Source organism: Ochotona curzoniae, unplaced genomic scaffold, assembly GCF_017591425.1.
Source record: "Ochotona curzoniae isolate NIBS_2020 unplaced genomic scaffold, NIBS_Ocur_1.0 scaffold_3208, whole genome shotgun sequence".
NCBI classification, from domain to species: domain Eukaryota; kingdom Metazoa; phylum Chordata; class Mammalia; order Lagomorpha; family Ochotonidae; genus Ochotona; species Ochotona curzoniae.
The window spans coordinates 29,363,790-29,376,538 of record NW_024467106.1 but is presented as its reverse complement, the minus strand read 5'-3'; the positions used below and the strand labels follow the sequence as shown (position 1 = coordinate 29,376,538).

At 53.5% G+C, this 12,749-nt stretch overlaps 1 protein-coding gene across 1 annotated transcript in view; it reads right to left on the bottom strand.

Moving 5' to 3' along the window:
* SHB (SH2 domain containing adaptor protein B) overlaps positions 1 to 12,749 on the bottom strand; it is a 103,860-nt gene that overhangs the window by 27,288 nt on the left and 63,823 nt on the right. Inside the window, exon 3 of the mRNA XM_040963517.1 lies at positions 2,366 to 2,581. Coding sequence (XP_040819451.1) covers positions 2,366 to 2,581 — 216 coding nt within the window. The remainder of the gene's footprint in view (positions 1 to 2,365; positions 2,582 to 12,749) is intronic.

Genomic DNA, 12,749 nt, shown 5'->3' with positions numbered 1-12,749 from the left:
GAACTTGTGAAGATGCATCCTACCTGCCCATGTTGTGCCCCATCACGCTGGGGGAGGACACGGCCATGACTAGTGGCCAGTGCGAGCATGGCATCCCTCCAGCATGGTGGACTGAGTGGAGCCAGAAGCAGCAGGTATGAAAGGAAGGGACAGGGACGGGAGCCTGCATCTGTCTTCTCTCAACAGCCCAGGATGGCTGATTCATGATGACACAGGGGAGCAGTAACCATCGATGCTGAACCAAGGCCGCAGTGCCCACTGTGGGCTCAGAAATTAGTCTTAGGTTCTACTGGGCAGAAGGGGGCAGGTCTGGCCTGAGAAGTTTTGGAAAGATGTGGTCCTCGAGGGTAGGTGCACACACACACACCCTACCCCCAGCCCCTACCTGGGCATTTTGCTAAAACATGTTCAGTGTGCTGAGGTAGGCCACTGCTTGCGACATTGGCATCCCTTATCTGAAGGCCAGTTTTATTCCCAACTGTTTGGGTTCCTTTTCACCCTTAGGGGTTATCTTGGTGTAAGGATTCTGTGTGTCACTCTTGAAAATAAATAAAAGAAAATAAATAAAAAAGATAGCAACCCAGACTAACTCTACACAGGTATAGGGATCTGAACCTTGCTCTTGTCCCCAGCTCTTAAGGGGAGTGGATGCTGCTGGTGCAGTTTCCACGCTTTGAACAGCAAAACAGACACAAGCTAAGAGCACCCCAGGGTGATCTACGGCTGGCTGGTTCATGCCTGGGTAAGCACCCACACCTGCTGCTCTCACGGCACAGCCCTTGGCCCTCAGTGTTTGTAGGAGCCAGTCAGCCCTTTCAGCAAATGGCTCTTCCCAGGCCTCCCAGGCCTGGAGGGAACTGACTTCTTATCCATCAGCCAGGGGCACATGGAGTCCAGTACCATGCCCGAGCCAGAACCTCAAGCCACTGCGTGGAGGAGGTGGTGTGAGACCTTGATTCTGGCTCTCCACCAGGTGCTAAGGATGTGGTGAGGTTAATGAGATGCAGTGTCCCTGGGGAGCCTGCGGCCTGACAGGTGATAGCAACACCTACAGAACTAATCTTGATGTGGTGCAAGAGATGTTCCACCAGTGATGTGTGTGGCAAACTCGATGGGGCAGTGGGGAGGGGTAGGTGAGAAAGCCACTGAAGCTGTGGTGCGATGGCTATGTTTCAGCTGGCTCTGATAGCAGGTATGGAGTTGTCCCGGGTGGCGGGAGGCAGAGAAGGCTGTTTCATGGGACGGGAACGCGGGCTTTGCATAGGACATGCTGTGTCCAGTGACATGTCTGAGGCAGGACAGCTCAGCTGATAATGTAGGGGCTCAGGACTGAGCCAGGGTTCACTGCTGGGTGTTGGAAAGAGAAGATGGGTCTAGCTGTCTATGAACAAAGGGCAGATTCAAGTCCAAGTGTATTTTATGGGAGCTTCAGCGTGGTGAGAATTAATTGGTTGCTGACTTCTGTCAGGCCCCAAATCTCAAGTGAACAAACACATGTTTGCATGTGGCTTGCTGTCTCCCAGCATTAATCATGAACACTTTCCTAGGCCATCCTGTTCAGTGGCTGCGCACGGATACACAGACACCCAGCAAAGTTACCTCTCCCAGTGGACACTTGGGCTGTATCTTATCTTTCAGGATCACACTCTCCACCTTGTCTGACTCTCAGACCATAGTCTGTGCACAGATGTGAAAGAGGAGATCAGGTCTGTGGCGTGGAAGCACAGATGAACTATGTGGGACCCCTGTGGCTAGGCCACAGGGCCAGAAGGGTTGCATGAGAGTGATTGTGGCAGAATGATGGACACTCAGCTTCCAGAAAGCCTCTTGGAGAGATGTGTGCATCTCTTGATGGGTTCTTGGCTAGGGGAGGGCCAGGCTCAACCTCTTAAGGGCAGCATGCCAAAGCTGCTGGCTCCTGCTGGAGAGGCGGAGCCAGGAACCATATCCTGTAAGCTGGGCTGGGTTGCCTGAGTCAAGCTGGCCCAGGGTGGGACTGTCCAGTCTCCTTCCAGCTCAGTAGGAGCTGCAGTGTAGACTAGGGTTTCTCTTGGTTTCTTAGAAAGCTCAGTCTGAACTCTGGATGTGGCAGAGTAAGGATGTCATTTTCTGTAGGACCAAGAGAGTGAAGAAGGATGACAGCAGCTGGGCCCTGCAGAAGGGACTTGGGATCCTGCAGGGCAGAAACCTGGAGCCTCTCCACGGCCTGGCACCCTCTGAGACCTATGTCATTTTTGAGGGGACCCCAGCTAGAATGGCTGGCTGGTCAAAGCCCCCAGGGTCTGTTGCAGGGCAGGGGGCGACTGTTGCCCATGTATGCTTCCTTTACCCATGGAGCACGCTGAGCAGGGCAAGGGTTCCCTACCTGCCAGGGCAGGGAGGGTGACCCGGTTCCACTCCCAGGGCTGGTCATACTCGTCGGCAGGCCTGTCATCATCCTGGGGCAGCTTGCTCTCGCGCAGCCGGGGACTGACGGTGCTCTCTGAGTCCGAGTCGACACTCTGGCCTTCGGGCTCATAAGGGGTGTCGTACAGTTGGATGCCTCTGTGCTGGGAGCGGACGCTTTCCTGCCGCTGGAATTCTGCGGGCCGACAAGGAAGGAAGCAGAGATGCCATTGGGTGTGTAGCACGCGCTTCCTCCCCGGGGATCCCCACCACGGCACGCCCGCCCACGAGCTCAGAGACGCTGGCCAGGGAGGCGAGGGCAGCATCCTGCTCTGCTGGGCAAAGCTTGTGCACAAACAGTACAGGCTCTGGGCTCTGCCCGCATGTACCCACTGAGATCAGTCATTTCAATTTCTCTCTCTTTAAATGTTCACTTACATAAACTGAAAGCAAGTTTCCACCTGCTGGTTCGTTTCCCCAAACGCCCGAAGTATCTGCGGCTGGGCCAGGCCCAAGCCTGAATGCAGCCTGGAACTCTATCTGGGTTTCCCACATAGGTGGCAGTGACTCAAGTACTCGAGCTGTCACCTGTTGCCTTCTAGGGACCTGGAGAGTAAGCCAAGTAGCTGGGTAGGACTTTAACTGGCACTCCATTACAGGATGCTGGCATCTCAAGTAGCACCTCCACCCACTGTGATGCTGGTCCCTAACCTAAGTTTTAAAGGGCAGTGCCCAGACATGAATATGAAGCCACAGATGTGTTCTTACAACCTCCCAGTCCCCAGCTGCACAACCAGCATACAGGGCCAACTGATATTCTCTCTCTCTCTCTCTCTCTCTCTCTCACACACACACACACACACACACACTTTTCAAAGAACCAACAAGCAAGGGTCTCCCTAGAAGGATCCCAGATGGTGCCTTTCTCCCTTGTGAAGCCCAAACAATCTTCCCCTGCCTTTCAACCTGTCCTAGAGCCTGTCCTAACCAGCCTGTCATCTAGCTGGACCCACACATTCGGGAACTTCTGAGAGAGGAAGGGGCTCCTGTAGTCTTCCAGAGAGGATGCCGAGGCCGGGCTTAGGTGGGCTAGAGGATGACCACCCAGCTGGGCCAGGCCCCAGACATCTGTATTGGCTGCTGCTTAGTCCATGAATGGCAACAGTGCTGGAAATAGAGAAACTAGGATGTGCCATCAGGGGCTTTCTGGGTAGAGGGTGAGTTGACTCCCTGTGGGTTGTGGACACACGTGTGCAGGAACTCCGTGTTGGAGACACGGGGAAGGTGGGCTGTCCAGATTACTCACAGAGAGCCCACAGGGACCCCAGCCACCAGGTTGCAGGAAAAGGATGGCCAGAGAGCTGACAAGAGGGGGTTCTGCATGCCCTGCAGGAGGACTAGGCAAGCCAAGGCAGTACCAACGGGAAGAACACGCTGGATGCCTCCTTGAGGCTTCGGAGAAGCAAAACACTCCTAACCACATTCACCGTTTTGGCTCTGTTGGAGGGCATAATTTAGTGGCCTGGATACATCTATGAAGTTGCACAACCACAGCTACTCTCTGCCTTTTGCACTTGGTCATCTTCCAAGCGGAAACCCTGCATCACAGAACACTGAGCTTCCTGGTGCCGGACACCCTGCACGCTGGCCTGTGCTCTCCCACTCTGACCGACCTGGGTGCCTCTAACAGCTGCAGCTGCTATGGGCTCGTTCCACTTAGCATGATGCACCCCAGTCTCTGGCATGTTGGAGCACCATGTGTGGTGTGGCATCCTTCCCAAGGCTGGGGAGCATCCTGCCACACAGGTATTTGTTGCCCACCCATGCCATGACACGCAGTACAAGGAGGTGAGATCTGATAGACAGTGGTGGGGGAGGAAGGGTAGGCCCATCTCCTTCCTCAGCCAGGAATCCTGAAGGCGTAAGGACCAGGCAGAAACCCACTCGCACCTTGAGGAGCAGCTCACACAAGCTAGGAAGGAAGGACACAGCCCCTCCAGGGCAGAGCAGGCGCTGCTTTCAGGCTTTGTGCTCCAAGGCCAGCTTATGGGGCGTACAAGAAGCCCAGCCTTGGTGAAACAACAGAGGTGCCGCACAGGCAAAGAATGAATGAGAACAAAAACCACTTAGTGGGGCCTGCTAGGAGGGGCCTGGGGCTCTCTCCTGATGAAAAGCCCCTCACAGCGGGCTTGGGGGTGGGGCCAGATCCTTTCTTTGGCAAAGAATAATTTTTTTCTCTCTAGATGGAGTATAGAGAGAAAAACTTTGCTACCTACCAGATTCTCAGAAACCCTAAAACGAAATATCTGTGAGGAGGTGTTTCAGACATTGGCAAAGCATGACTTCTATTGGGTTGTGTGAGACACCTGGGATGGTTGGCACAGAGGGAGGGAGAGGCGATGAGGAGAAAGGGCCACAAGGTAGAACTTTGCTACACTAAGGTGAAGACCAACTGGTAAGTGCCATGGACAAGGCTGTAGGGACCCAGTGCTGTGGTGCAGGTATGTTAAGCTGCCACCTGTGTGTTCATTTGTCATCCCAAATGAACATTTATTTGAGTCCTGGCTGTTCTACTTCTGATCCAGCTTGCTGCTGAAGGCCTGGGAAAGCAGCAGGGGATGGTCCAAGTGTTTGGGCCTCTGCCATCCACATGAGAGACCCAGAAGAAGCTCCTGGTTCTTGGCTCCAGCCTGGCCCAGCCTTGGCCATTGTGGACAACTTGGCAGTGACCTCTGTCTCTGTGTGTCTCTCCTTCTCTGTAACTGCCTTTCAAGTAAATCTTAAAAATCCCAAACCCAAACCAGCCCACAACAGTGTAAATTCCTAAGTCTACCAAACTGTTGGGCTGGCTCTTGCTGTTGGTGTGGGTCACCCCTGGCCTGGAAGCATTAGCTGCCATCTGGGGGCGGTGGGCTGTAGGCCGCAGGTGGACAGCTGGCAGGGGCCTGCCCTGGGTGAATCACCTTCCTGTTCACAAGCACCGTACAGCAGCTCACACACGCACACTTTCCAGAGCCCTGTCTGCAGGAGCACTACTGCTGCTGGCTCTCGTTCCAAACGCCTGCCGGTCATGGGTAGGATGGACAGCCGGAAGCTACTCTTGACCCCAAACTGTAGTGTGTGGTGGAAAGTCCCTGACAGCTGTGAGAAGGCATGGTGTTCAGAGGAGGTGAGGATCCTGGACAAAAGGCATCCCAGGCAGCAGATGAGCTGTGACGTCCCACACCTCTCACCCACAATTTACTGTTGCAGGAGCATCTGTGCCTTTCTGAAGCTGAGCCAGGCTGCTAACGCGTGCAAGCGAGCGCAGCACGGCGAGAACGGAAACCATTCAACCCAGCCTCCTTCCCCTTGTATTACACAGTGAATTGGAATTTTCATTAAGGCCTTGACAATAGTCAACAGTTAAGTAAATGATGGTATGTTAACTGGATGGAATATTAAGCAGCCATTAAGATGACAAATCAGAAGATTATGTAGCTCCAACGGCCGAGCGTGCATGAAATTATGCAGAGCTGAAAAAGCAAAGCGCCGGGACTGTTTATGCGACCTGGGCAAAGCATCTCGTGCAGGTTTTCAGGATACATCCTGCCCTGTCACAGCTACACTCTGATGACAGCAACACAGTAAATCCAGACACAGGAATAGGGGCTGTAGGCTCGCAGCAGCGTTGCAGACAGCCACTGCATGCTGGGGAAGGGATGAGGGCCTTGTTATTTCTGAAAATTGTTTTTAAATAATGAATAAAGATACTTGGAAGAGGAAAGACTGTAATTAAGGCAGAAACACATGAAAGTAAATATGATTTCCTGCTGGGAGGCCTTGCGGGAGCCATGCAGCTTTAGGAAGCAGCTGCCACTCCCTGGGGAAACGGCCTGTCCAAGCGGCAGCTCCCCTCCCAGGAGAGGCTGGCCAGAGCCCTGGGAAGCCGAGGGCCACCCTCCCAGGCCCGCTCGGCAGCCCTCACTGTCTCTGGCCTAATGACCAGGCCCATCCCCCTTATTAGCCAGGCTGATTCATGATGGTCCAATAGGGGAGCTGGGGGGCCAGATGTTTTAAGTCATAGGTTCCTGGGGCCTTGCTATCTATGCATTTATGGAAAGTGCCCTTTACTCTCGGGGTGGCAGGCTGTGATTTCATGCCTCTTAGGCAGCAAGCAGAAACATTAAATTGACAGGGTGGGGATTTCCGCTGAACTCGGGAGCACAAAAGGGTTTCAAGTGGAACGGCGTGTGGAGCAAGGACAGAAGAATGGGGCCTTTTCCTCAGAATCGGAGAAGGCAGGGAAGGCCTGGGCACACTCACTGTGAGGGCCAGGCAGGTGCGCGGCCCACAGACTGCTGCCGGGAATGGGTCATGAGCTGAATGAGGGACTCTGCCCTCACAGTCCCCTCCACCCCCGATGATGAGGCATCTGTGACAATAGATGAGCCTGCACTTTGACACAGCATCACCATTCGGAGTCACAGTGGTCACCAGCGACTCCGGGTACGCATGGAATGCCATGTGTCCACCCTCACAGTGTCTCACAGCAGCCACCCCACCCTGAGACCCTTGTGAGCCACCTCTTCCTCCCTTGCCCCAACACCTGCAATCACTGCTTCTTTCCTGATCATTAAAAAATACATTTCAAATGTCCATATGGGATCCCGGTGCATGCAAGGTGAGGACTTTAGCCATCAGGCTACTGTTCTGGGCCCTTTCCTGAACATCTTACAGGCAGAATGACACCAAACACAGATTTCCAGGTCGACTTTTTCCTCTTCATCATATGATTTTAGTTTCTCCTATGTCTCTTCATGCTTTGATAGTTTATTTTTTTTTAAAGATTTATTTTTATTTTTTTATTGGAAAGGCGGACATACAGAGAGGAGAGACAGAGAAGAAGATCTTCCATCCGATGATTCACTCCCCAAGTGAGCACAACGGCCGATGCTATGCTGATCCAAAGCCAGGAGCCTCTTCCGGGTATCCCACACGGGTGCAGGTTCCCAAAGCTTTGGGCCGTCCTCGACTGCCTTCCCGGGCTACAGGCAGGGAGCTGGATGGGAAGCAGGGCTGCCGGGATTAGAACCGGCGCCCATATGGGACATCGGGCGTTCAAGGCGAGGACCTTAAACACTGTGCCACTGTGCCGGGCCCGATAGTTCATTTTTAAAAAGTATCAATTTAGGGTCCAGGGCTGTGACATAGTGCCTGATATTCCGTATGGGTGCTGGTTTGAGTCCTAGCTACTCCAGTTCTGATCTAGCTCCCTGCTCATTTGCCTGGGGAAGCAGCAGAGGATGACCCAAGTGGTTGGGCCAGTTCTAGGTGCTGTGGCCATTTGAGAAGTCAGCAAATGGAAGAGCCCTCCTCTCTCTGTTCCTCTCTTTGTGCCATTAAAACAAACAAACAAACAAAAAACCTTAAAAACATTAATTTATTTAAATGGCAAAGAGATAGAAAGATGAATAGAGACTCTTGTGCCTATTGGTTTACTCCTCAAATGCCTGTTATAGCCATGGCTGGGTTAGGCTCAAGCTGACGGCCAGAAACTTACTTCGTGTCTCTCCACCAGGAGAGACCAAGTACTTGAGCTTTCACCTGCTGCCTCCCAGGGTGTGCAACAGGAAGTGCTGTAATCAATAGCAGAGATGGGATGCAAACCTGGGCACTCTAACATGGGATGTGGTGTCCCAAGCAGTAGCTTGTCCGCCGTGCCAAATACTGCCCTTGCTCTTTCCTTTCAGTGCTCAATTGTCCAGGTGTAGTGAAGTTGACATATCCATTCACTTACTGAAAGAAACATCTTGGTTGTTTCCCAGTTATAAATACCCATGTGCAAATTTGTGCATGGCTAACAAGGTTCCGACACTTCTGGGTAAATCCAAGCTACAGGTTGAAGGTCTCTTGGCTAAAATGCTTTCAGGCAGAAGTGCTTTTTTGGATTCTGGGATGTTCCCATCTTTTGCGTTTCAGACTTTGGATGCCTGACGTTCCACTTGTAGCATGACTTTTGGATCCTGACACAAGCACGCCTGGTTTTGTAGGAAGCTGTCACCCAGTCTCCCCAAGTGGCTCTTTGGTTTCTGCACTCCCAGCAATGCACCAGACCTTCTGCTGAGTGCCTTTTCCCTTTTCTTGCTTTAGCTGCTGATGCACTGAGTTAACTGTGACCCTGAACCTCAGCAGCTGTGACAGCTTAGGGAAGGGTCCCTGCACCTGCCCTTTGTTTTAGCCAGATTTGTACTCTTTCCCTAACAGCCTTGTTACATGTGGACATTATGGGAAGCCTCAGATCTATACTTTGATAGCAGATAGTCATTCCTCTAAGTACACATGTAACATGATTTATGATATATTTATTAATAAGAAGGTTAGAAGAAAAGCAAATGTTCGGGGTGAGGCGGTATAGTACAGTGGAGCCGTAGCAGCAGAGTGCTCATGTGTGTCTACAATCATCACACTAACTAGATTGGGAAACTGAGGCCCAGGGATGGGGACAGAGCAGCAGGGAAGAATCTGCAGGAAGCAGGGGCATCTTTCTCCGGTATTAACAAGCACATTCAGGGGGCCAGTATGATGGCACAGCACGTTAAGTTGATGCTGGTATCCCATACCAGAGAACTGGTTCAAGTCTCAGCTACTCCACTTCCTGATCCAGTTCCTTGTTAATGTACCAGGGAAGGCAGCAGAAGATGGCCCAAGTACTTGGGCCTCTGCACTTACATGGGAGACCTGAAAGAAGATTCTGGCTCCTAGTTTCAGTCAGGTCTGACTCTAACAATTGTGGCCATTTGGGGGAATGAACCAATGGCTGGAAGATCTCTGTGTGTTGCTTTGCCTTTCAATTAAATGTTAAAAAAAAAAGCGCAAAACAACAAAAATATAAACACAAAAAGCACAACAGTACCATGGTCTGAGGGATGAGTTGCATAGGAGTGGCGGAAGCCATGGCTCACTGCACACAAGCCGCAGCCCAGCCAGCTTCCAGGCACTGAACAGCCCGGACCTCCCCTCCCCACCCCGACAGGTGCTGCAAGTCAGGGGCCAAGGCTGAGGGTGGCAGCCTGGGCTAGCAAGCCTCCTGTGTGTGCCCCTTGTGGGCCAGCAAGGGAGGGGTAGGGCAGGGCAGGGCAGCTCAGACCCAGGGCCTGGAGACAACTCTCACACAAGCAGGAGGCTCCCCTCACCCCTACCCCTGGGGCCCCGCCTCATTCTAGTCGTTTCCGGAGCTGTCCAGAAGCCAGGAGACTGACTAATTAGAGTTCTTTTGCCATCTCTTTTCCAGGCATGCATAGCAACACCCAAGCAACAGAGGGGGAGCTGTGCGGAAGCAGGGGCGTGGGGCAGGAACAATAGCTGTGTAGAGTGGCTGGGGCGGGCAGGCAGGCAGGCGGGTGCTCCCAGCAAACCTGCCTGGCCTGCTTGCCTATGTTCAGCTCCACGGGGAGAGAGGAAAAGGCCTGGCTGTGGAGCTAGCCAGCCTTTCCCACATGCCCAGGAGCCCTCTCTGGCTTGAGGCAGCAGAAGGGAGACACTGCCTGTGCACTTGCACTTTCATCACGGAGAACAAGGCCATGCAGGCCTCAGCAGGGGCTTGGTGACCATCAGCCCAGTGAGTCCATCAGCCCAGCCTGTCACTCTGCATCTTTCAACTGGCTGCTTTTGCATGCAGGTCCTCTGGGAGACTTGCTGGGGTGAGTTCACTGTTGCTCCAGGCCCCCGGGAAGGGTGTGAATGGGACTTCTCTCCTTAAAAGAGCCACTCACTTGGGAGACAGCTGTTGGTTTCTAGGTTGACCAGGTGGGAGGGCCTACCTGCTTATTTTTCATCAAACACCTACAGCGTTCCTAGGTGGGAGACTAGGGACCCAGATGGTGCTGCTGAGCGCCACCTCCCTAAGCACCACGTCAGTAACAGAAAGCTTGCAGCACCAGGTGCTGCTCCAGACACTGGAAGGAAGTTACTTAGCCCCAAGATGCACAAGTGAGAGCCAAAGCTTTCTGGGTGCTGACATGATGCCACGAGAAGAAAATCTAACACCTGACCTCACCTGACAGGTCATGGTCAAAATACAAGTGCAATCAATTAAAAAAAAAAAAGTGTGCAAAAAGACCTCCAGGTGTATGTAGAAGGTATCTACGAGGTATGCATAAATTTCAGGTTCAGACTTGGATGCCATCCGACAAGGGATATTCCACCTGCAATGCCTTCTTTAGGGTACAAACGGAGGTTCTGACAGCGGCAGGGGCTCATGGCTCCAGGGAGCATCACTGGCAGCTTGGTGGAGGCAGAAGGGTTTACAAAGACTTCCTGGAGGAGGTGGCAAGTCCTAGGCCCTCAAATCTGTGTGCAAGGAAACTGGTCAGGGATGCTCCGAGGAGGCCAGCCGTGTCACCACTAACAACTGGTGGACTCAAGAGAGGAGAGTGTATTCAAAGAAGAGGCTGGAAGACACCGGGCAAAAGGCAACGGAGGCAGCCCAAGCACACACAGAGCTTTGGAGGGAGAGAAAAAAACCCAGAGGGCTTTGTAGGTAAAATTCCACTTTTGCAAGTTTATGTTGCCTGACGTCTGGGCCTTGCAAAGCACATGGGAATGGGGAGGCCACCCAAAGGAGGTGAGGCTGAGTTCTGGAGGACCCGTGGGTGCAGACGCCGAGGGCAGGAAGCTGGAGGAGGACTTGTAATCAGGTTACTGCCCTGTGCCTCCCTACCACAGCCCTAGTAGAAGGCAGCAGGAAACTTAGGGTGTGGTCATGGGCCACTGATAACACCATTCAGGCCTCCGCCCTTCCCAGAAGTGGGCCAAGGATGCCAAGGATTCCGGACAGAAAAGAACTGAGAAGAGCACTAACATAGCAGCCCTGGCACTTACAAGGGGTAGAGGTTGGCATAGGCTGGCAGTGGCATCCTTGGGGTGGACATCGCTCACCTCCCCATGCTGCAGGAAGAGGTCGGGGCCTCAGTAAACATGGCCAGCAGCAGCATGGCCAGCAGCAGCAGGGCTCCTGAGTACTGGCAGAGGAGCCCATACTGGGAGGTCAGTCCTACACTGATGGCAAATCTTCCAGTCTGCTGGGCACGGGGGGTTCTGGGCTCCAGAGAGGGCTGACATCCATTCTAATGGGACCACACCATGGGAACGGCTTTCACATGGAACCAGTAGTGATGGTGGTGGTGGTGCCTTCCCTGGGCGGGGGAAGGGTGCAGTGGGGGTGAATGCTGCATGTTCTCATCCAGGCCCTCACAACACACATGGCCCCTTCCCACCTAAGTGACATATGCCTGCAGCTGAGGGCGGCAGAGTGGCTGGGGCTGGGTCCGGCAAGGCACCACCTCAAAGCATTGCCAAATGCTGGGGCTTGGGCCACGAGCAGTGCAGCTGGTCTCTGGCAGCTTTCTGAGGTGGGACTTCCGGGTGACAGCATTCCAAGGATGGCCACAGAGCCAGCCTGACTCCAGGGACTCATGCCTTTGTCTATGAAGTTGTCTACAGTGCTTTTCCACCCCCTGGGGTAGTGATCCCTCCATCCTGCCAGGTACAAAAGGAAACGCATACGTTCAGGTCTGCAGCAAGCCCCGCCTCCCCTCTGCTGTCAGGGTGTACACCCATCAGGGTCACGTGGGTCATCTTGCAGGCCCCTCTCAGCCTTGAAGTTCATCTTCCAAAGGCTACACACATGTCTTGATGAGAACTGTCATGGGCAGTCTGGGAGGAAAACGGAGGATCTGAGGAAGAGGCTACCCGTTAGGGATGCAGTCTAGGGGTGACCACCACTCTGGCACTGAGGCACTGATACATAGACGCAGCAGGTGCAGAGCTAGGACCCTCTCTTGGACATGACTCTTCCCTCCCCCTGTCAGGTTCTCCTGCCAAATGGGTCAAATCCTACCTGCATGCCTGGGGCTGGCCACGGGCTCACTGCTTGATACCAAGGCGCTTGCTGTTGGCATAGTGCCCTACACCCAGGGCAGCCGCCCAGGAGGAAGCAACTTGCTGAAATCTGGCGAGGTCTCTGCTTGGCCTCCCTCTCTGGAACTGCTTCAAGAGACAGACTTAGTGACAACCTGAGCCTTCCGGACAGCGATAAGACCACCAGCTCAGGGCCAGAGTGGCCCTCATTCACTGGCTGGGTGACCTTAGTCAATTGCCCAACCCATGGTGCCTAGATTCCCTGGCAGATGAGGCAAGTGGGTGCAACTGGATGGCCTGACAGGTCCTTCTGACTGCAGAGTCTCTAGGGTTTGACTCTCTGACTCGTGCTTAGACACGCATGGTGGCTATGGTGTGTGAAGGCCAAAGTGGACCTCTCCGGTGGTACCCACCCCACATGTGGGGGGTCTTTGACCTCAGCATCCTAGGCACCTGCTGCAAAC